Raw genomic sequence first — 25,571 nt, forward strand, 5'->3', positions numbered from 1 at the left:
TTCAACTTTAAAGTTTATTCTAATTCGCAAAGACTTTTTACAGATTTGAACCATGTTCGCAATGCTCTTTCTGTATCAGCACTCAGGTGACCGTCAATGCCTCTTGGGCCTCTTGTTAATTCTTCAATAGTTACATGCTTTGAATTTAAGATACTTTTTATCACATTACTACAAATACCTACATAAAAAGAATTTGTTGTAATTGTATTACGAAAATCCAGCAGAGGCCGGCATTTTGTCCCGCCGTCATTATAATCATGACGTTACGTCATTTATCCTGACGTTACGTCATTTATCCTGACGTCATTTTATTGTTTCTGTCTGACGTCACAATGAATTTTCAGCCAACGAAATTCGCTCCAGATCATATTACACTAGTGACATACGCAAAAATATTACACGCGCGAAAACACTGGTAATCAGGTGGATTATGTGATAAATGGTGTTTTTTTGTGCCGATTAGGTTGCAGTCCAGACATTCACATGCCAATAGTTCTAATGTGCCCCAGCAGTGAGTTCCGTTGTAGTAGACATCATCTTACTCCTTTGATAGTTATTTCAGGTTACAGTCTAGACAATCACCATACCACCAGGTCTAATGTGCCCCAGCAGTGAGTTCCTTTGTAGTAGACATCATCTTACTCCTTTGATAGTTATTTCAGGTTACAGTCTAGACAATCACCCTACCACCAGGTCTAATGTGCCCCAGCAGTGAGTTCCTTTGTAGTAGACATCATCTTACTCCTTTGATAGTTATTTCAGGTTACAGTCTAGACAATCACCATACCACCAGGTCTAATGTGCCCCAGCAGTGAGTTCCTTTGTAGTAGACATCATCTTACTCCTTTGATAGTTATTTCAGGTTACAGTCTAGACAATCACCATACCACCAGGTCTAATGTGCCCCAGCAGTGAGTTCCGCTGTTGTTGATCAAGGCACCACCTGTTAAATAGAAGGGACAAATCTACAACAACAAAGGCAACATGGAGCTGTAAACATTCGTCACAGCACGTGTGATAGTATCCCGGTGTTGATAGGACACCAAGGAAACTAAATCTAATTATCGTGATGGAGACTATTCCATCCCTCGACGATATTATGAGGCATTGGTACATCACGTGAAATATTACTGGATTCTTTTTGACTACATACATGAGTACTATTGCTTGGCGTCATTATAATGTTACGCCACAGGCGTTTGACTCTAGAGACATTTTCAATGACACAGTATTAGAAATATGTAGAGAAAAAAATGTCTATAGAGCCAAACGCCTGTGGTTACGCTTCGATCAAGATGGCGGAGAGTCTGTGGTGTGCGGGGATGATTTTTTGTTGTTTTTCTACCAGAAGGCAGTTGACTAGTTCCATATCGCTTCACTTTCAATTTTCATGAAAGTGAATGTCGTTTAAAGAAACACAGACAATATATATATATTGTACTTTAAATGTAATAACATATAGTATGTGAACATTCAAAACTTTGAACGGAATGGATATCCTAGATATTGACAAACTTTTCCTGGAAACAGGTCAAAGGAGAACAACGGGGCACTCCAGAAAAACTTGTTAAAAAAACCACAACGATTACAACGAACAACACTTTTTCTTTAAAGATGCTCCACCGCCGACAGAGCATAAATGATATTCAACATTTGAACAATAATTGGTGTTTAATCGTGTATATATATTATATAATTAATTTTTTCGGGGTGCAATTAATTATTTTTTTATATTTTTAACGTGAAGTAAAATTAGAAGCTCAAACTTTTCAATGGTGGGTAATGGTCTCAAGTAAGTAACTTTTGTAACTAAAGAAAAATACTAAATCGTCTGCTCCTGTTAACAGAATTGTTGAAATTCCTCGCCAGGAGGGACAGTCAACTCTACATATGTGAACTGCTTCAAAACCAAACTAACAAGGCATGGCGTCAGCACCCAGTTAAAAATTCAAACCCTCGTTCGCACAGGAATAGTGACAATCACAGTCATATTTATAGTAACATATGCACGAACTATAGACTAAATATGGTTCATCATTTCTCTGGATATATCACTCACATGAATCTCAGAATTAGTTACAATTTATATAATCATGGACCCACTAGAGTGCCCTAAGACCATTGTTTTAGAGGTCTAGATTAAAAAACGATAAAAATCATACTCTACACGGTACTCTATACGAGGGGTGGAAAGCCTTAAACTCCAAATTTCTAACCCGCCTACCTTTAGGCTATAAAAACACATTTCTAGTACAATATATATATATATATAGTTAAGCTTTTTATAGGTTTATTTAATTACATTTAGAATTCTAAGCAGTGTGCCTTATTTCATAAATTATTTATATATACTGTGTTGAGCCTTCCGAGTGAATTTTACAAGACTTATACTTCAGAAAGTTGCCATTGAACTGTTCTTTCAAGGTTTTATCCTCTATCTAAACCATTATCTTTTATACTTGGCTACCTTGCATAGTAGTTGAACGTATTTACAACTCATAAATCAATACCAAACGTCTGTTACAGGAGTGACAATTACATAAAATTGTAACAAGATGGTCATTTTTATAGCAGATGAAAAATCCATTTAAATAAATAGGTAAAATTAAGAAGTCATGTGATATCTCATGTTTTTTTTTCATCTTATTTACCTGAATATATTATTACAAGATAAATTTCTTTAATATTGCAAAATGAATAGTAAAGCTTGATGGGTAGACGTTTTGAGTCGGGGAGCTTTCCACCATTAGCTGTTAGCAAGTTAGCTGACCAGGCAAAGAAATTAGAAACATCCCATTATTGATAGATTAACAATTGAAATTATTTGACTCACTTGTATCTCCTATTTTGTTACTTCAGAAAGTTGCCATTGAACTGTTCTGTCAAGGTTTTATCCTCTATCTAAACCATTATCTTTTATACTTGGATACATTGCATAGTAGTTGAACGTATTTACAACTCATAAACCGCATATTACTAGAAACTCCAGCTATTACAGTAACAGTGCAATGACAACCAGAGTAGTTTTCACGGATATTAGGATACCGGTACTTTAATTTGTACATTGACTTTATCAGAGACAAATTGGAGATGCCTGATGTGGGTTTCTACCTGATATCCTACCCACCATCCCCTCTTTCCGTATCATTTCCCTTTTATAAAAAAATGTGCTGCATGACAGTGGTTCAACTTCATTAACATACGATGACAAGTATCACCGAACGTGTGTCTTACTTTTTCGGAAGGGAGGTAACTCTTCCGATGTCCTACTTTGCTATAATCCGTACACAATGTTAGTTTTGAAATACTATACGTCGTACACAAGGCAAGTAAAATAGGGATTGAATACTGTAGTCATAGTCAAACAAATGTTATCACATCAGCCTGATGACAATTCATACTAAAAAATTATGCATATTGTATTTGAAATGAAATGAAAATGAGTTTCGATTTCAACATATGGCCGAAAGTAGATCCCATGTAAAACATAGACAATGTCAAATAATTTTATGGTGACGGCGTCAAAAACCTGTACGTAGTTAGCCATGACTTAACCACAGACTAAAGGGTATACAACCGGAAATCGACGATCTCAAGAATCTAACTATATTAACATTAACAATAGCAAAAGCAATGCCATTCCCGATGATCTCTATGACCTCCATTTGATAGAGGTGTTGGGTTTGGAGAACAATAGGATAACGGTGATTCCTGACAAGTTATCAAACCTGTACAATCTAAAGGAAAGGAGTAGTGCAATAAGGGTCAATGTTGGTCCCAACAGAGATCCCCTTTATCATGATACAGGGTATCCCATAAATTATGTTATACTTTTAAAGTGTAGTAATTTGTTTAGCACCAAGATTTCATTTGCAAAAAGCCTGCAATCATAAATTTAGTTTTCTTCGTTGAAACAGTTTAACACAATGATATATATAATCTTAGCAACTTTTGTGTTAAAAGACACATGTCTTGCAAAATGCTGTCAAAACGACGTTATCCTTGACATTAGAGTAACGTATGCTAGGTTTACACTATGTTCCCGGCGACCACGGTAGCCCCGTTTTCCCGAAACGTGGGTGTGCCGTGGAATTTTGGCTATTTTTGTCTCTGTATTCAAGTTGAGCTAGGTCTTGTGAAGTTTTGGCACGGTCTTTTACGGATTACGTGGTGGACCGTGGATACAGGGAAAGTGGTGTTCCCGGAGGTTAAAGGTACACTACGGCTTTAGCACGGTCTATCAAGGATAACACTACGTTCTCTCTAGCCCTGTTACGATCTGATGAGGTCTGCTACGTTTTACATGTTTTGATCAAGCTCCGATACGTTTTTCACGGTCCACCAAGGCTTACTAAGGATGAAAGCTTGATTACGGGCTTTTTGGAGCAAATGAAACAATATTTATTGCCGAAAATGTCATTTCAAACACGTTTCGTTACAAAATGTGTTAAAAGAAATATATAATTATTATAGCCAAGTGTTTCTACGTATTTTTTTCTGTAATTGTTATCACTAAATCTGCCTTTTACAATAATAGGTTTCGTATAATTTGATGGTTTAAATGTGTTTGATAATGACTATTTCTATCTATTAAAACAAATAATTCCAAAAAGTAGCAAAATGCACCAGGCAAGGCAATGATACTCTATCATATAATGCTTGCAACGTAAGACCGTAATAGGACGTAACACGTCGTATTACGTCGGGCTTTCCACCGCTACAAGCCGTGATGTGCCTTGACAGAACGCATCAAAACGGCATACACCTTGGCTTGCCGTCAAAACCTTGACAAACCTTGACAAACCGGCACAAAACGTGCAGTCAATCTGCATCAACCTTGGCAAAACGTGGAAAAAACGCAACAGAACGTCACAAAACTTGAAATCGCCGTGAGATTCCTGGGAACGTGCTTGCTGCCCGTTCCACCACGGACCGTCTGGAAGTTTTGTTACGGCCTCGTACGCACTGTTACGTTTTGTTACGTCAATGCCGTTTTATTACGTCCTGTGGGGTTCACCATTTGTACCGTGACTGCCGTGGCAAATTTTTTGACAGTTTAAAAATCTGGCACGGCATCAACGGTAATCATGACCGCTCACGTTTGTCTATCACGTCCTTCTGCGTTGTCTCACGTTTTCTCGCACCTCGGACAGGGAAATCTCACATGATAGCCGGTGCTAGATTTTTCTATCTCGTCCGATCTGTCTGGTACCTTTACGCGAATTTTGGCGGAATTTTACGCCATTCATGTAACAGTCCGCGCATGTGACGTCAAACTCTCGAACCGGTGACGTCACTAGCGTCAGATAATCAATATTATTAGAAATATGTGCATTCAGTGATTTACCATGCATTGTTTAGTTGTTGTTTTTAATTATTAAACAGTATGTACCGATTGATCATCGTTTGTCTTTGATATAACCGAACTATAGTTTTATGCGGAATGACTGAAATCGAAGCGCAGATGTAATGGTTAATCGACTTTGAACCAGGAGGCCCATGACGGGATAGTTTTACACTCCGAACGCTTATATAGATGGGTTTTGTTATATCTTAGAGGCGCGAGAAAAAAAATCTATTACCTTTAAGTGATCGAGATTGGGTTATCTCAGTCTCGGGTTAAGATTTTGTAACATCCCAACCTCGGCTAACGCCTCGGTTGGGATTATGTTACAAAATCTTAGCCCTCGACTGAGATAACCCGATCTCGTTCACTTACAGGTAACAGATTTTATTAGTCTCGCGGTCACCACGTTTTGTCCACGGTGGTCTGAAACGGGGCTGCCGTATCTGCCGGGAACATAGTGTAAACCTAGCAAAGAACATTGGTATCGAGGATTTATTCCTATTTTCTAATGCCTAATTGATGAGTAAGACAACATTTTCTGGTTTGGTATTTACGTCCTGTAATTTTGGCAATACCCTAATTATACAAAAATGATTAATTCGTTGTGAAATGTTCTAAGCATGATTGCAAATGGTAATTACAAGTTGCAGCATTTTAAAGAGATTATAGAAACGACTAGGTACGATTGGTGCCCTTTTTGGCACCAAATCTGTTCAATTTGCAAACATTTTCTAAGTTATCAAAGAATTGAATTTCGAATATCAAGGCAATCATTGGATATGGTAATAGATATGATGGTTATGTAGAAACATGAATTATGAAAATATGGGTTTCTGGTTAGTTTTGACCATTTTCTCTAGTTTATCCTCTAGAAATCATAGAGCGCATCCTTGAACAAACTTTCTTTATCTAATGAAGAGGTATCTCTTCATTTTAAGCTTTTTATTCATTCCCTGTTATAGATTGATCTTCAATGACAAAATACCACTATACATAATTACATATCCCCCAACTTTCCGAGGTAGGGGTGAACAGGAAATTTTTCTGTCCACCTGTCTGGTCTATAGTTGTTTTTTTCTGTTATAAGATGTAACTGCTCACCAAAGTAATATTATTCTGTACGTCAGTATTTCTCAGTGAACACATTGTGATGGTTTGATGATCATTCTTATTAAGTCCTCATTAGTTACATGCTTTAACAGTTTCAAAAGATGTTATACAAATTTGTCTGATAGAACAGTTTCCATGGAATCTTACTCCATGTATAGCTTTGTCTGACAGAACAGTTTCCATGGAATCTTACTCCATGTATAGCTTTGTCTGACAGAACAGTTTCCATGGAATCTTACTCCATGTATAGCTTTGTCTAACAGAACAGTTTCCATGGAATCTTACTCCTTATATAGCTTTGTCTGACAGAACAGTTTCCATGGAATCTTACTCCTTATATAGCTTTGTCTGACAGAACAGTTTCCATGGAATCTTACTCTATATATAGCTTTGTCTGAGAGAACAGTTTCCATGGAATCTTACTCCATGTATAGCATTGTCTGACAAAACAGTTTCCAAGGAATCTTACTCCATGTATAGCTTTGTCTAACAGAACAGTTTCCATGGAATCTTACTCTATATATAGCTTTGTCTGAGAGAACAGTTTCCATGGAATCTTACTCCTTATATAGCTTTGTCTGACAGAACAGTTTTCATGGAATCTAACTGTATGTATAGCTTTGTCTGACAAAACAGTTTCCATGGAATCTTACTCCATGTATAGCTTTGTCTGACAGAACAGTTTCCATGGAATCTTACTCCATGTATAGCTTTGTCTGACAGAACAGTTTCCATGGAATTTTACTCCTTATATAGCTTTGTCTGACAGAACAGTTTCCATGGAATCTTACTCTTTGTATAGCTTTGTCTAACAGAACAGTTTCCATGGAATCTTACTCCATGTATAGCTTTGTCTGACAGAGTAGTTTCCATGGAATTTTACTCCTTATATAGCTTTGTCTAACAGAACAGTTTCCATGGAATCTTACTCCATGTATAGCGTTGTCTGACAGAAGAGTTTCCATGGAATTTTACCCCTTGTATAGCTTTGTCTAACAGAACAGTTTCCATGGAATCTTACTCCATGTATAGCTTTGTCTGACAGAAGAGTTTCCATGGAATTTTACCCCTTATATAGCTTTGTCTGACAGAATAGTTTCCATGGAATCTTACTCTTTGTATAGCTTTGTCTGACAGAACAGTTTCCATGGAATCTTACTCCATGAATAGCTTTGTCTGACAGAATAGTGTCCATGGAATTTAACCCCTTATATAGCTTTGTCTGACAGAACAGTTTCCATGGAATTTTTCCCCTTGTATAGCTTTATCTGACAGAACAGTTTCCATGGAATCTTAATTTTACCCCTTGTATAGCTTTATCTGACAGAACAGTTTCCATGGAATCTTAATTTTACCCCTTGTATAGCTTTATCTGACAGAACAGTTTCCATGGAATCTTAATTTTACCCCTTGTATAGCTTTATCTGACAGAACAGTTTCCATGGAATCTTAATTTTACCCCTTGTATAGCTTTATCTGTTATCTGACAGAACAGTTTCCATGGAATCTTAATTTTACCCCTTGTATAGCTTTATCTGACAGAACAGTTTCCATGGAATCTTAATTTTACCCCTTGTATAGCTTTGTCTGACAGAATAGTTTCCATTGAATATTACCCCTTGTACAGTGTTTTCGTGCCAATCAAGTTGCAGTCCAGGTATTACATACCGTTTAATGGGTCTTAGCACTGAGTTTTACAATGTAGCTGTACAAATTCATCACAGCACGTGTAATAGTATCCCTGTGTCGATAGTAGGAAATCAAGGAAACTCGATCTAGTTATCGTGATGGGCACCATTTCACCCCTCCACAATACTATGAGGCATTGGTACATCACGTAAAATATTACTGGACTCTTATTGGCTACCAACATGGGTATTAATTGTAATATTGGACGGGTGACCGCTCCGTTGGTTCGGGCCCTGGCCTCGGCACGTTTCATTTGATGGCAGCGAACGGGCCTGGCATCCTGTACACGCACAATGTTTCTGGTATTAGTTGGTGATAAGTGGTGTTGTAGTCATGAGGCGGCAACTCTATAACAACAACAGGGACAGTTGTAAGTGAGGATACCAGATAGTGATAATGTGACGATATGACATGGATATGGGCATTTTAGCCGCATAATCCATCAGCTAATTTTTGTGTCTGTGCGGATGCGTGTCGTTACTGTGTATCATAGTCTTTGATTTGTAACCGCTCCGTTGGTTCGGGCCCGGGCATCAGCACGTTTCAATAATGTGCGAATGAAACAGCGTTGTGAGATGTCTAGAGATGGGATAGTGACCTTCCATCGGCTTAGGCACTAATCATTCTCTAGAAAATAGTGCACTGACCTGAAATAGACATGTTAGGAGTTTAAGTGGTCTGAAATTCTGCAACTATCAGGATGTTTGATTTTGGTGAAAACTTTGACGTCAAATGATGTCTCGCCGTCGTCATGATGACAAATCTCTGTTCCATACAACCTACACTCCCGTGTGAAGGTGTTGTAGGAGAAATATATGCATAAGGTCACACTGCACTCGATAGCACATTCCGTTTGAGTATCAACGGAGAAAAAACATATAAATATACCGCCATAGACACCAAAAAAACCATAATATTATAAAAAGGAGAAAGAAAAACTATATAAATATACCGCCATAGACACCAAAAAACCATAATATTATAAAAAGGAGAAAGAAAAACTATATAAATATACCGCCATAGACACCAAAAAAACCATAATATTATAAAAAGGAAGAAAAAAACCATATAAATATACCGCCATAGACACTAAAAAATTACAAAAAGGAGAAAAACCATACAAATATACCGCCAAAGACACTAAAAAAACCATACAAAAAGGAGAAAAACCATATAAATATACCACCATAGACAATAAAAAACCATACAAAAAGGAGAAAAACCATATAAATATACCACCATAGACACTAAAAAAAAACATGCAAAAAGGAGAAAATCCATATAGATATACCACCATAGACACTACAAAACCATACAAAAAGTAGAAAAACCATATAAATATACCACCATAGACACTAAAAAAGACCATGCAAAAAGGAGAAAATCCATATAAATATACCACCATAGACACTAAAAAACCATACAAAAAGGAGAAAAACCATATGAATATACCGCCATAGACACTAAAAAAAAACATGCAAAAAGGAGAAAAACCATATAAAATATACCGCCATAGACACCAAAAAACCATAATATTATAAAAAGGAGAAAGAAAAACTATATAAATATACCGCCATAGACACCAAAAAACCATAATATTATAAAAAGGAGAAAGAAAAACCATATAAATATACCGCCATAGACACTAAAAAATTACAAAAAGGAGAAAAACCATACAAATATACCGCCAAAGACACTAAAAAAAACCATACAAAAAGGAGAAAAACCATATAAATATACCACCATAGACACTGAAAAAACATGCAAAAAGGAGAAAATCCATATAGATATACCACCATAGACACTACAAAACCATACAAAAAGGAGAAAAACCATATAAATATACCACCATAGACACTAAAAAAAAACATGCAAAAAGGAGAAAATCCATATAAATATACCACCATAGACACTACAAAACCATACAAAAAGTAGAAAAACCATATAAATATACCACCATAGACACTAAAAAACCATACAAAAAGGAGAAAAACCATATAAATATACCACCATAGACACTAAAAACCATACAAAAAGGAGAAAAACCATATAAATATACCACCATAGACACTAAAAAACATACAAAAAGGAGAAAAACCATATAAATATACCGCCATAGACACTAAAAAACATACAAAAAGGAGAAAAACCATATAAATATACCGCCATAGACACTAAAAAACATACAAAAAGGAGAAAAACCATATAAATATACCACCATAGACACTAAAAAACATACAAAAAGGAGAAAAACCATATAAATATACCGCCATAGACACAAAACAAGCACACTAATAAAAGGAATGCTGACAACATACAAGAACGCTGCGTAAACGGAGGAGATTATTCATAATTGAAAGGTTACGCTTTAAATATTTGTATACAATGACGTCTCAAGAAGGCATTGAATGATACATTGTTGTCAACAGCCCATTAAAATAGATATAATTTGTCCAAACGATAACAGCCTGACGAAATAATGAGATATAACCTGGTCATTACAATGCAAATTCAAACTAATCAACTTCAGTATCCCAATCAATGTTCAGAGTATTTTTTAAAAATAGTTATTTCGGTAAGCAGGGAAGAAACTATCAGTTTAAAACTTTAATAAACTAGCCAATTGTGTTCTCGGTCAGGGGACAGAACCCGGTCTTCCTCCATCAATATACTAAACACAGATATCGGTTAGTCCTAATGACCATCGAAAAATGATCTTTATTTTAAATTCATCATTTCCGGGTTTACTACAACAACATACCATAGGGATGCTGAGCACAGGTATAGTTGACCTCCAGGTATTTAGATGTCCCCACACAGGGGTTTCCATACACAAATTTGGAAGCCAACAGTCGACATGTTGTTTGGCCGTGACATTTTGAGCAGACGTCTTCCTCTACATCTACACCACATCCAACCATGTATATCTGACTGTGTGGACACGCTACCAGATCAAATTGGTCGAATCTAGCACCGTGTATTAATATCCCTGTATCACAACTTAGTGTCTTTTCTCTACTGCTACAGACATACAAGACCTGAAATCCTGAAATAAGAAAAAAAGCATATCTACATTTAGTTTCACGTAATGTAAACAAACTTCTATTCGCGTCCAGTTAATATCTCGTTGTCATGCTTCATTATATTTACATGGTGAGTTAATTTCCCCTTTTTATGCTCAACAACATTTTCACGGTGAGTTAATTTCTCGTTTTTATGCTCAACGACATTTTCGTGGAGAGTTAATGTCTCGTTTTTATGATCAACGACATTTTCACGGTGAGTTAATGTCTCGTCGTCATGATCAACATTTGCCTTGTGAGTTAATTTCTCGTTTTTATGCTCAACAACATTTTCACGCTGACTTAATTTCTTGTTTTCATAGCCCAATAACATTTTCACAATGATCTAATTTTTCGTTTTCACGTTAAAAGACATTTTGACGTTGATATAATTTTTCTTTTTCATGCTCAACACGAAATGCAAGAAAATAGTTCGAAAGAATATTTCACATTAAAGCTGACAATGCAAGTTAAGGTGAGTGCAGTGTTTATGTTTATTTTGACATTGTTATTTGCAATATTGGCGCATGTACAATAATCTATGTTTAGAATGACGCACGTGTGACAAGTCCAGTGCTTTTTATAGGAGGTTGACCACTGAAGGTAACTATGCAGAGCAAAAGAAAAATGGCTGCCACTTTCTTGGATACGACACCGTCATAACTGGGGAATGTCTCAGAAACAATTTTTGAAAAAAAAATTCATCTTATTTATTTTATTTTTTTTTAATTACAAATGCATGACTGGAAGAGTCTCTAAGAAGCAAAAATCGATGATTTTGCAGCCCAGTAGCAGATCCGCGTTATTGTTTTCTGGGTATATTTGTTTGTTTGGACATCTACATAAGATCTATAGACACGAATATATGCATTGACACGTCGGACACTCCGTAAAAGCATTCCCGACTTCAGCAAATGCATGCATCGCGTAACATAGGACATTTCGTTTACTCACCATTGCTTTCGCCTCCATTTTTGTGTACAGCTCTGAGTTTGAAAAACGAGCGCCCGGCTTTGATGCGATAGCCCACGCTAAAACATTTACCAGTGTGATATATGCATTGTATGTTAGCTGTGACTTGAAAATGGGAATTAAGAGTACATTGACATATTGTTTGGATTTCTTTAAATGTTAAATTTAATAATGAACTTGGTTTCAAACAAATATCACATCTCTAAAACATATTTTAAATGGGTTTTTTTTTCTATGACAAAAAGAAAGGAAGTCAAAGACCATACACTTTTTAATCTCGCAGTGCACGTTTATTTGTCAGGTGTCAATGAAAAACAACAATAGTATGATTAAACAATGAACATGTTAATACATGACTCCAACATTTGTATGACGTATAATGAACTTTGTTTCAAACAAATAACACTTCTCTAAAAGTTACTGTCATAGTTTTGCCAGGTATACCGAGAGTCACAATGAAGGTTGGCACTTAATTTAGATCCTACGACATTCCTGTATTTGTAAAGATAGAAATGCTCTGTGAAATAACGCTGTGCATTTATTGTACATGTGAATATATATAGTGTGATCTATACAGTTTAGATAAGTCTATTTTGATTGTGTACGACCGTGTGTTGTATTATTGATGGTGGGAATAAAATGCTTCGACATCAATCTATTATTAACACTACGTGCTAATGTACAAAAACGTAAAATTAAAATTCATCGATCAGCCGTACACTCCTCTACAATATTTAAAAGGTAAAAGACACAGAGACACATGGAATATAAGATTCTTGACAGTAACATTTCATTCATGATTCAGTTATGCGAGAGTAAGTATACTCACTACATCACGTAAATTTTGTTCGTGTATACATTAACAGTTGTAAAAATGATTTCATGTCATTTAAATAGCTTATTCTGCTTTTTATTATAAATTTATCAAGGTGCGAGTTAGGGAACTCTTCTAAAAGCAATACCGTTGTTAACAAATACTTATATGTTGTTAACAAATACTTATATGTTAAGATCACATAATTTGTCGCAAAAATAGCTCTACAGAGCTAATGCTGTTTTGTTATTAAATATGCAACGTTAAATACACAGTCATGTGTTTTGTATCTTGTACATATGTCCCTTAAACGCCCCTATAGTCGTACTTTTGCATCGGTGTTCCTTAAAACCCTTATATACCATTTTATTTCATTGAAATACGATATGTGTATTTTCGACAAGTTTGAAGCAAACTCCTTGCTATTATAGCAACAGAGGTTTTCAAATGAGATATCATCAATATATTCAGTAACCTTTTAAACCCCTATACAACTGTTTCCACTAAAATCGCATAAATTTCAACCGATCATAAGCCAATATGTCGTTTTCATGACGACACATAATTCTAGCCACGATGAATATTTGTGCAAAGTTTCTTTAAGATCCGTTCAATAGTTTTTGAGGAATGTATCGGGCGAACGAGAAGAAGTTGCGTGATCGTAGAACTATAACGATTTTGATAGTACTGAAGCATATCCCGGTATCCTTGCAAACCAGTCGTTCCACTTATTTGCGGACTTAATTAAAACCTGGGATCACGCTGAGATGTGAAATAGATTGTGTTGGTGTTATACATTAACCACAAAGTTTATAACTTTGTTAATAGCTACAAAACAAGAAAAGTATAATAATACAGAAATACTAACCTACGCCATCATTCGGGTGTGTACTGGGTGGGATGTCGGCCATTTCGTATTGCAGATAATCTAAGTATCGTATTGACCACCTTTGCTTGTCATTGGTGTGAGAAAGACCAAGATCACGGAACTTAGACAAACAATCTTAAGTTACGTATACTCTTACTTCAACAATGACACGTTTGTTATACTACCTCGTCTTTATCACATAGACTATACAGCGGCATGAGATATAGACCAGGTCAGCTTACAAAAATGAGGTTTGGTGGGAAATAAATACCACGTGCCACCAACTATGCATGTTTGGGAGACATGCTCCAGTAATTTAGCACAATAAAAAAATAGTTCCACTATACAAGAAGATACAACACGAACAGTGCTCCAAAATACACAACACACACTTCATTCATGCATCACACCGCATACATAGAAGGCCGTCATTAAATAACCCTGGTTGTTCATACGATGTTAATTTAATCTACAAAACACACAGACAAGTTTGCTACTAAAGATGATTAATACGGCGTACTTACTGGGTAGAACAAAGTTACGTACCCGGCTTACTATTCTCATCTGTCTAGAAAGAAGTTGTTTGAACTACAATAGTTCAGCTACAAGTGTCGTCCTATGGATGGCTGTGTCGGTTGAAATGACGACAAGGAGTAGGGTTGAAGCTTGTTGACGGCTTATTTATTCAATGTGAAGTGTAGACAAGAGTTCTCTCTTTCTCTCTCTAATATGTGGCCCTAGAGGAGGCGGTGACGTAGGTAGATGTAAAGTGTATGTGAGGCGGAAGTACCCAGTCTCAAACCTCAGTCTCAGCCTTCAGTCTTCCGTATGATTCCCGTCTGACTGGGGCCTATTGCGGCCCTCTATTTATAATGATTGGGTACGTGACTGGTGCACGTGCCGTTGGGACAATGCTTGCCCCAAAGGTTACCCAGCTCATCATAAACTGTCAAAATTTACTAATTTTAATTCAGAATACAGCCTTACCGGCGCCTGATGCAGGCTGAACAAAATATAAATGTTTTGATTTTCTGACTGGACTTGGTTGAGGCTGGACAGAACCGCCTGTAATATGCACATTTTGCACAAACTATACTGCGCAGTTAAACAGGTGTGTGGACTACGTGATGTCCTGTCATTCCTTCCAGAACAATCCACGTAGTCCCTACCATACCCATACCTATTCGGTAACAATTAACTAATAAGTTGGTCACCTAGTTTAACACGTGCATAGACCGTGCGATGTCCTGTCATGCTTTCCAGAACATACCACGTAGTTGCTACTAAGTAGGTGCCGTAACAATTTACTGATATTTCGGTCACCTAGTTTGGCCATGCCTTAAAACAATAACCTAACACTGACTGCAAGCATGAGTAAACAATTCCGCGTTACTGACCTTTAAATATACTACACATCGGTACTAGGTCTAAGCAACATTATATACACCACAATAAAGCACTATGAAATTAAACACAGCCTAATAAATATATACATGGTTGTTATCAAATAACTAATACTAGTACTCCTATAAAATACACTATAATTTAACTTAGCCCCGCGATCCACAATTATACACGGCTAACATGACAAATTCTGTCAAGGTTCAACAGGTACCCCACTTCCTGTTTACCTAGCGGGAATATTCAAATATCATATATATTAATGATATTCATGGGGACTTAAGCAGGGCTACTAGCCTGTCTATCTCTATAGGGTTACAATCATCTATCACCAATAATATCATTGGGGCTTTAAGCAAGGCTACTAGCCTGCCTACCTCTACAGGGTTACAATCGGCCCTTTCTTAAGACAAGACAATATGTAAGGCATTTCTCAGAATGGCTTACATATTTCTTAACGCAAAGTATCAAGTATTATTAACATTTCAATTTACCACCGCCTCCTTTAAAAAAATCCTAAATAGTAACTAACGGTCATTTCATTCATTTCTCCTTTCAACCATCTTTCATTCGCATGCGTCATGCAGTATATTTTTTAATTATTGCGAAGTTATCCTTTTAAACGTTCCAACTCTTTACCTTAATGCACAATATGTACGTACACATATTGTAATTATCTTGGACGTTATACTTTAAACATCTCTTTAGTATACAGTCACAGTTCTATGGTCACAATATCTTAAAATTGGCCAGTAATTATATTTCACAATCCGTCCATTGTAGTTCAAACATATTTCACAGTCACTTCCATTGTAGTTCGAACATATTTCACAGTCACTTCCATTGTAGTTCGAATATATTTCACAGTCACTTCCATTGTAGTTCGAACATATTTAACAGTCACACAGTTCCATGGTAACTACGTCGTTGAAAATCAGTAATATTATTTCACAGTCACGTCCATTTTAGTTTGAACCTATTTAACAGTCACACAGTTCCATGGTAACTTCATTGTTAAAAATCCTTCGTAATAATATGGCTGCTCATATATAAAATTCCACATTTGCTGCTTATTTAGTTATATCCAGAGCTTCTTTATGTTCTTAGGTCCGTCATCCACCACGGTTCTTGAAGAGGTCGAATTTTGTCTTATCCGCATTAAGACATTGTGATTTTTTTAGTTAATTAAAGTTAATATCCAGACAAGAGATGGTCTTGTTAACACCAAGACGTTTCCTTATTGTCTTGTAATAACCGAGACATTATTTGTGTATCTTTGTCTCGTAAGTCTCTTTAATCATCAAGACGTTAAATATCATGGCATAATGTTTCATCGGGTCATTATCATTTCCTTCTCCACATTTAGACATTGTCTTGTTACGACCAAGACGTTACTTTATATCTGTCTATGGAAGACTGAGCTTTTTTTTCAAGTCTGGGTATATTACACTTCGTACTCGGGTTGTAAGGCAGTCTTGTTTACCCGATTCAATTCCTCCACTTCCTGATGGGGCAGTTACATCTGCCTCGGCGAGGTGAACGCCTTCAAGGTAATTTCCTGACATCAGTTTAGGTTTTTCTGTGTTTTCTTGTTCCTGGTGGATGAGTTCCTTGATGTATGTAGTCGTCAATTCTTCTAAGGCTGTCATGTCTTCTGTGGATTGGTTACTTTTGTGTCTTTGCATGGTTCTTGAGGCTTGTGTATTTCTTAAATTTTCAACTTCATGGTTCAGTATTATAAGGTTGTTATTCAGACCTAATCTCGTCCTAGATGTTTCATGGTGTTTTATTGACTCTTTTGTTTATTTCTGACAGACTATTATTTAACTTCCTCGTAAGGATTTAGATTAAGAACAAAAGCTACAAGCTATAAGGTTTTTTTACGGAACCTTATATTTCGTTTTCTGAAACGATAAGAAACGATTCACTAATGAATCTCGTTATTGATCACGAAGAAAATATTGCAGACATTTTTTAAATAGCTCTGAATTGTCCTCAGAGTCTCTTGATATATCTCTCTTAACTTTCTTAGAATCTTCATCTTTTCTATTGTGGAGTCTATCATCTTTACATGGTTTATCTACTGCGGTGGAGATTTGGGGCGTAGCTTCATTTGCTAATTTATTTACCGCATCAATATCCATGTCATCAGTAGTACAACCAGTCTCAGACGCATCTACAAAATCATCATCATCGTCACCTGTCTGAGTGTCAGCGTTATTGTTTTCTTTTAACTTACCTTTCAATTGTGATAAGGGTATAAGTTCATCATCTGAATCAATAGGACTAGCTTTGTCCAATTCTCTGGTCCGGAGCCTTTTTCTTAGCTCCATTAACGGAATATCATCCTCAGAGTCCGAATCTGACCTTTCTTGTGTTCTATATATTATGACACAAGGATTTTTAAGGATGTTTCCTCCTCTGAACTACTCTCAGGGGGAACTACATATGTCGATTTCCTTAAAGGTCGACCTATATTATCTTTGGGCAACTCCCATTTATCAACATTTGCTAATCGTAAATGCCTCGCGTGTGTCTTCGTGACTTCACCTGTAAGCTGGTTGCTTACCTTAAAACTTACTGGTCCAGTTTGATCTATAATCCTATAGCAAGGTGTCCATTTATTGTCCAGTTTTGAGGTACGCTTATGGTTTCTTATGTAAACTGGATATCCTGTCTTAAGATCCTCATCTTTACAGTTCCTATCAGCGAGTTTCTTCTGTTTCTTCTTCGCTTATTTCATGTGTCTATGCACTAGAACAAAGAACTTATGTTGCTGCTCTAAGGCAATCTTGTGTAACTCTTCACCGGCATACCGTCGTCTTGGCATTAAGATTGTGTCCAAGGGGAGTACTACATCGCGGTTATAAAGCTGGAAAAAAGGTGATAGCTTTTGTCACCTCACTGGTATGAAATCTTACTGCGGCCAAGACTTTGTTCAAGAAAAGATCCCACGTGTTAACGTTTTCTTTGATCTTCTTGGCAAAAATGTCTACCATCGTTCTCTGAAATCTCTCCACCTTTCCATTTGACTGGGGGCAATAATAAGAAGTGGTAACATAGTGGATATTCAATGCTTCTAGTGTCTCCTTTACTGATCTAGCGATATTCTCTGAACCGTTATCTGTAAACAGTTCTAATACGCTACCATATCTTGGGAATAGTTCTTCCAAGATAAGATGTACAATGTTTGCTGCTGATTTGTCAGGGACTGGAAATGCTTCCGGAAAGCCAGAGTAAACATCTATGAACGACACGATGTATTTGTTTCCTGATAATGTCTGGGGATAAGGGCCTGACAAATCCATTGCTACCTTAGCAAAAGGGTATGGGGGTATCTGGCTGTCTTGAAGAGGAGGATGAGGGTTACTGTGACTTCTTGTCTGACAAGTCACACACTTTTCAATGTGTTGGTGAACCTTATTGTATAACAAAGGAAACTAAGACTTCTTTCTTATTACGTCATATGTTTTGTCAACTGCAATATGACCTAGGAAATCATGATACTGTCTTATCACCATTCCTTCGGAATGTAAAGTCTCAAGACCGGGTCATCTGATATCGCGTTTGACAAATAATACACTAAGTTATCTACAACCAAGAAGCGCTCCTCCTCACTCTTGGTTGCTTGTCCATTACAAAGTCTAAGTCTCAGCTTTGATATGACTTCGTCATTGTCTTGCGTTTTTCTTATGTCTATGTCTTTAGGGAGATCCATATGAGGTTTAACAATATCGTCTGGAGTATCAACTGTACTACTGACAAAGTCTCTTGGCTTAAATTTGTTAGAGTTGAGAGCTCCAATCTCTAAGGCTCTGTCATCTACGTCCAAGACATCATGGATGTCTTTAGTTTCCTGTGTTTCTCCTTGCTTATCCTCAGCTTCTTCTGCTGTATCTGTTGGTAATCTCGATAATAAGTCCGCGCAACAATTAAATCTACCTTCAATATATTCTACCTTACAATTATAAGACGCTACAGTAAGGGACCATAAGGAGAGTTTCTTATTCAATGTCTTCTTGTCTGAGAATATGTAAGAAAGCGGGCGATGGTCCGTTCTTATTACAAAGGAACTGTTGTGTAAGTAGTTATTAAGCTTCTGAAGAGCATATACCAAAGCAAATGCTTCCTTCTCTATAACAGACCACTTACGCTGTGTTGGGCTAAGTTTATGTGACAAGTAATAAAGTGGCATTTCTTCACCTTCCTTTGTCTTCTGTTTAAGACAAGCTCCTATGCATGTGTCTGATGCATCTGTATAAAGCACATATGGTTGGCTTGGGTCTGGGTATGCTAGCAGAGGTACTACTGTAAGACTGTCTTTAAGATTGTCAAATGACTTCTGACATTCTTCAGTCCATTTGAACCTAGAATACTTCTTGGTTAGTTCTGTAGGATATTCCGCTATTTTTGAGAAGTTGGGAATGTGCTTCCTGTAGTAACCGCATCTCTCATCCAAGTAGGGGTTGGTAAGGCCCTAATAGCTTCAACTTTCTTTTGGTCCGGCTTTACACATTTGTCCGTAATCATAAAGCCAATATATAAGTAACGTTCAAATTAAGGAAATTGAAAGGAAGATTTATCGATTTATTTGGAACGATGGACCAGAGCGTGTTAAACGTAGTGTGATGTAAATAGTGTGGTCTATTTATTCGGGATGTTGAATCCCATACTGATGTTTTAAATGGATGAAAAGTTTATTATCTACTGAAGATTTGTCTTGGAAAGTGATACCAAATTATCATTTAGACAAACTAGGTGGAACCAGAATATTGTTTCAAATGTTTCCGGGACACATACGCAATCTTCCAAAAAATGATGTTCCAAAATTTTAAAATCAATATATGTTGCAATCGTGGTTGAAACTCAGGGAAAGTAATAAACCACTCGTTGATTATAATCATCGAGATATTTGTAGAGAGGTCATTTTGGGAAAACAAATACATCAAAATTAATGGAAGTTCCCTTATCGTCAATACATGGATTGAATCAGACCTAATCTTCATTAATGACATAATTGGTAATGACGGAATAGATGAATTGTATTGAAAATGAATGTGTTAAATCCAAGAGTCAAAACGGAAAATATAATACTTGTTTTATATACGCCTAAGACTATATGAATGAGATTAGATACAGGTGTAATGAGCCAATATCTGAGCACAAAAAAAAAATACAAATAAAAAAAAACAAACAAAAAAAAACCATAAAGCCAAGATATTCCGTCTCTTTCTTGAAGAAAGTGCATTTCTTAAGCTTTAGTTTGAGCCCATGTTGTCTTAACTTGTTGAAGACTATCTGTAAGTGTTTCAGGTGTTCTTCGTCTGTCTTACTGCAAATCATGACATCATCAAGGTAAGCCGTGGCGAATTGTTCGCATCCTTGTAAGACAATATTCATCAATTCTTGGAAGACAGCAGGGGCGTTACTTAGTCCGAAAGGCATTCTGTTGAATTGGAATAGTCCTTTGTGACAGGCAAAAGCTGTCTTTTGTTTACTTTCCTCGTCGTGTTCTACTTGCCAATATCCACTTTTTAAATCCAATGTAGTGAAATGTCTTGAGTGTCCTAGGAGGGTCAAAATGTCATCTATCAAAGGAAGGGGTACTGACATCGGGGTAACAATCTTATCTAAACTCCTAAAATCTACACACATTCTCTTACTTCCATCTTTCTTATCAACTACCACTAAGCCAAAACTCCAGGGACTTCTAGACCTATCTATGACCTTTGCCTTTAACATCTCGTCTATAGCCTCGTCCACTACTTGACGTTTCTTCAGGGGTGTCCTGTAAGGTCGGTTCTTAATTGGTTTGTGATCTCCTGTTTCTATATGCATCTTAACTGTTTTTGTATGTCCAAGCTGAGAATCCTTTTTGGCGAATAGATCCTTGTTTCTTCTTAATATCTTTAGTGTCTCAGCACTGTGCCCGTCTGGTACATCTACTTCCTTAAAGTTTTCTTCGTCTTCGTCATCGTCTTTTGTCGCAGTTATACTTGAAATGTCTTTGTCTTCTAAGGCCTGTGCTTTGCCTACTACACTTCCTCGTTTTAGGTTAATCGTCCTGTTTGTTTGGTTAAGTATCAAGATAGGTATCTTTCGAGGGTTCGTGACCTTTGTTACACCGTTTTGTAAGGTCAAACCAGGTTCATCATATATAAGAGTCATTTGGTGATATCTCTTAGAGCTTTGCTCCTGGTATCTTAAAAGTTCTTGGGAGTCTTACCTGACATACCGTTGCTGTTTGCGGTCTTAACAATGTCTTGTGGGTGGTCCTTATTATTGAGGCAATATGTATGTCTTCCTCTAATTGAACATAGGTCTTACCTATACGCATACATACAAGGTTCAAATACCTTCTAACGCCATTTTGTTTAAGAAAATCAAAACCAAGGATACAGTTTCTGTTCATATCATCAACAACATAAAATTTATGTCTTAAGGTCAAATGTCTTATTTGAAATGAAATGTCTGCTGAACCTATTACCTTGAGCGGTGTACTGCTGACTGATTGGAGAGTCATGCTTTCTTTTCTTAGTCTTGGTTTATTCGGTAACATCTTAAAAATACTATTGCTGATTATGGAAACCTCAGTACCTGTGTCTAAGAGAGCTCTTAATTTTTGTTTACCTATTTTTATCACAGTTGTACTTGTTACTTGATATTTCTATTTTCTTAGACACATGCTTCTTATTTCTTTTCAACCTCGCCCCATCGGTTTCCTTATGAAGCGAGGTCTTTAGATTAACGGCCTACCTTTTCTATTTAATTGGGGACATTTCTTTCTTATGTTACCTTCTTCATTACATTGAAAACATCTGAATTGTGATCTTTGTTTATTTCGACCTAATGACTGCACTTATGGGGGGGTTCTGACTTTGCACTCTGTTACCTGTACTATACGACCTATTTTGGGTTTGATTCTGATATCTGCTATTGTCTGAATACCTAGTTCAAGGGGCTCTATTAAGGGGTGTCTGCCTCTGTGTTTCCCTAAAACTATTTCTGTGAGGTACTGGGCGTGGTCTATGTATTATGATATTGTTTTGTTTACATTTATAACACTGTCTCTGTCTGGTGTGGTCAATGTCCATTGGTACTTCTCGCCTCGTGTTAGTTTCGTTATGTCTAAGGTTAAAGTATGTGTCTTGTGTAGGGGCTACCTGAGGGTCATATATATGTTCCTGTCTTGGCCTTAAGACCATGTCATTGTCATTATTCATGTCTTGTCTTAGATCGAACCTTTTCCTAAGGTTCTGTTCGCGCATAGCTATATGTACCGCCCTCTCTAATGTGTCTGGGTCCTCGCGCATAACCTTCATCTTAACATAGTCGAAATGCAACCCATCACGAAAGGCGTTAACTAATTGTCTTTAAACAATGCCCTGGGCATCAGGATATGCGTCTTCTGCTACTTGCAGGAGTCGTTCAGCGTATATCTGGACGCTTTCGTCCTGTTTCTGTGTCGTTTTACGTAATAAGGCCATAGCTTGATGCGAATCTGTTATGTCAGCGAATCTTTGTTTGAGGAGTTTCTTAAGGTCCTCCCAAGACAGATCTCTCTCTAAATCGTCTAAATATCGTTTGATAAATTCCCCAACTGAACCTAAACTTGTTTGATACGCTATACTAGGGATTGCCTTGTCATCTAGCCCTACTAATTTCGCGTATTTTTCTATTTCTTTTATCCAGGTCTTTAATTTAGTGGGGTCACCCTCAAATGACCTCACGACCTGGGAAAACTCCCTGCGCTGTCATAGCCACAGAGAAGTTCATAAAATATTGTGCCATGTTTCTGAACGCTACCTCACTATCGTCCTGAGCATTATTCTGATTTGGGGGCATATTTTGATTTTGTTCTGTCTGTGTTTGACCTGCCATACGCTCAGTTAATTGGGCCATGTCTACATCTAAATTGAAAATATGTATAATGACAGTACCTGGTTTCTAACTAACCAAATTATACCACTAAATACCTAAACAACATTAAAAATGGTCAGCTACTAGAGGTACTAATCAAAGTAGAGAAATTTCGTTTACCTTTAGCCGTCTGTTTCTTCGTCTTCAGGTTCTTTCTTTTCTTCTGTATATTGAAGATCCTGGTCATGCAGCACCAAATAACAAACCCCTTACCCCACCTTGTCGTCCTATGGATGGCTGAGTCGGTTGAAATGACGACAAGGAGTAGGGTTGAAACTTGTTGACGGCTTATTTATTCAATGTGAAGTGTAGACAAGAGTTCTTTCTTTCTCTAATATGTGGTCCTAGAAGAGGCGGTGACGTAGGTAGATGTAAAGTGTATGTGAGGCGGAAGTACCCAGTCTCAAACCTCAGTCTCAGTCTTCAGTCTAATCTCCGTCTGATTCCCGTCTAATTTCCATATGATTCCCGTCTGACTGGGGTCTATTGCGGCCCTCTATTTATAATGATTGGGTACGTGACTGGTGCACGTGCCGTTGGGACAATGCTTGCCCCCAAAGGTTACCCAGCTCATCATAAACTGTCAAAATTTACTAATTTTAATTCAGAATACAGCCTTACCGGCGCCTGATGCAGGCTTAACAAAATATAAATGTTTTGATTTTCTGACTGGACTTGGTTGAGGCTGGACAGAACCGCCTGTAATATGCACATTTTGTACAAACTATACTGCGCAGTTAAACAGGTGTGTGGACTACGTGATGTCCTGTCATTCCTTCCAGAACATTCCACATAGTTCCTACCATACCCATACCTATTCGGTAACAATTAACTAATAAGTTGGTCACCTGGTTTAACACGTGCATAGACCGTGCGATGTCCTGTCATGCTTTCCAGAACATCCCACGTAGTCGCTACTAAGTAGGTGCCGTAACAATTTACTGGTATTTCGGACACCTAGTTTGGCCATGCCTTAAAACAACAACCTAACTCTGATCGCAAGCATGAATAAACAATTCCGCGTTACTGACCTTTAAATATACTACACATCGGTACTAGGTCTAAGCAACATTATATACACCACAATAAAGCACTACGAAATTAAACACAGCCTAATAAATATATACATGGTTGTTATTAAATAACTAATACTTGTACTCTTATAAAATACACTATAATTTAACTCAGCCCCGCGATCCACAATATATACGGCTAACATGACAAATTCTGTCAAGGTTCAACAGGTACCCCACTTCCTGTTGACCTAGCGGGAATATTCAAATATCATATCTATTAATGATATTCATGGGGACTTAAGCAGGGCTACTAGCCTGTCTATAGGGTTACAATCATCTATCACCAATAATATCATTGGGGCTTAAAGCAAGGCTATATAGCCTGCCTACCTCTATAGGATTACACAAGTTTGCTACTAAAGATGATTAATACGGCATACTTACTGGGTAGAACAAATTTACGTACCCGGCTTACTATTCTCATCTGTCTAGAAAGAAGTCGTTTGAACTGCAATAGTTCAGCTGCATGTACCTTACCGAGGAGACGATACCAAATGATCATCTTTTTACCCAAACCTACAGCAGATTGATGACTCTGCGACAGATATTGAATGTATAATTCTAACTTTATAATTGTAATTAATTACTGTTAGGCGTTCATGACGAAGAGCGACAGAAAACGTCTCATCACAAAGCGTGGTGTCCTTATATGGTATCATGGTTTAATACTACGTCATACATGGTTACTATGCAATGTAAATACATTTTGTACCGTGTTGCTGTAAACGGCTATTGTTAGAAAAGACACGATCGTATTGATAGCGTGGTTAAGGAATGAAGTTTTTTGTATTCTGTCTTTTGTCAATCCTTACATAAACATTTAGGTGTGACATGATGTAGGTTTACTTACATAACTTTACCTGTCGTACGCTGTCGTACTTAGGACTAAATGAAAATTTCCATTCGATGGGATTGACACAAGGTCTTGAGCACTGTAAGGATATTCGATTATTTAGTATGATAATTAAATAACATTTCACATGGCTGTGTCGCCGTGATAATTTCTATTACAAACGAGAAATATTGATATGTAGGTTAATTTACGGAATTCTTAACTTGTTAACATTTGTATTACCCGAGATCAGAGGCCAGACTTTTAAACATTCACGAACCTGGTTAGGCAACACGTCCCTTCTATTTGAAGTTATCAAATCACTGTTTAACAATACATAATTTCGATAATTGCACAGTTGAGCAGATATTAATGTTCCGTTTAAATAAATTGCTTTACCAATGAAAATATCACTTATATACATTTAAACTAATATTGAATAAAGCATGAATTTTTTTTAATTTAAGTTCGCGCACTGTT

The 25,571-nt window shown here is 37.0% G+C and overlaps 1 protein-coding gene across 2 annotated transcripts; it reads right to left on the minus strand.

Annotated features, from left to right (window-relative positions):
• Positions 1-24,372, minus strand: LOC138310574 (D-galactoside-specific lectin-like). Of its 2 annotated transcripts, XM_069251847.1 has the most exons (3): positions 23,304-24,357; positions 10,908-11,192; positions 1-943 (listed from the first exon to the last, which is right to left on the minus strand). In XM_069251847.1, exons 1-3 carry the CDS (start codon positions 23,368-23,370, stop codon positions 879-881), a joined length of 417 nt encoding a protein of 138 aa, XP_069107948.1. In that variant the 5' UTR covers positions 23,371-24,357; the 3' UTR covers positions 1-878. The 2 variants fall into 2 exon arrangements, 1 of the variants encoding a protein (XP_069107948.1); XR_011206453.1 differs by lacking the exon at positions 10,908-11,192 and having other exon boundaries at positions 23,304-24,372.
• Positions 24,373-25,571: the final 1,199 nt, after the last annotated feature.

Source organism: Argopecten irradians, chromosome 16 (genome assembly GCF_041381155.1).
Source record: "Argopecten irradians isolate NY chromosome 16, Ai_NY, whole genome shotgun sequence".
NCBI lineage: Eukaryota > Metazoa > Mollusca > Bivalvia > Pectinida > Pectinidae > Argopecten > Argopecten irradians.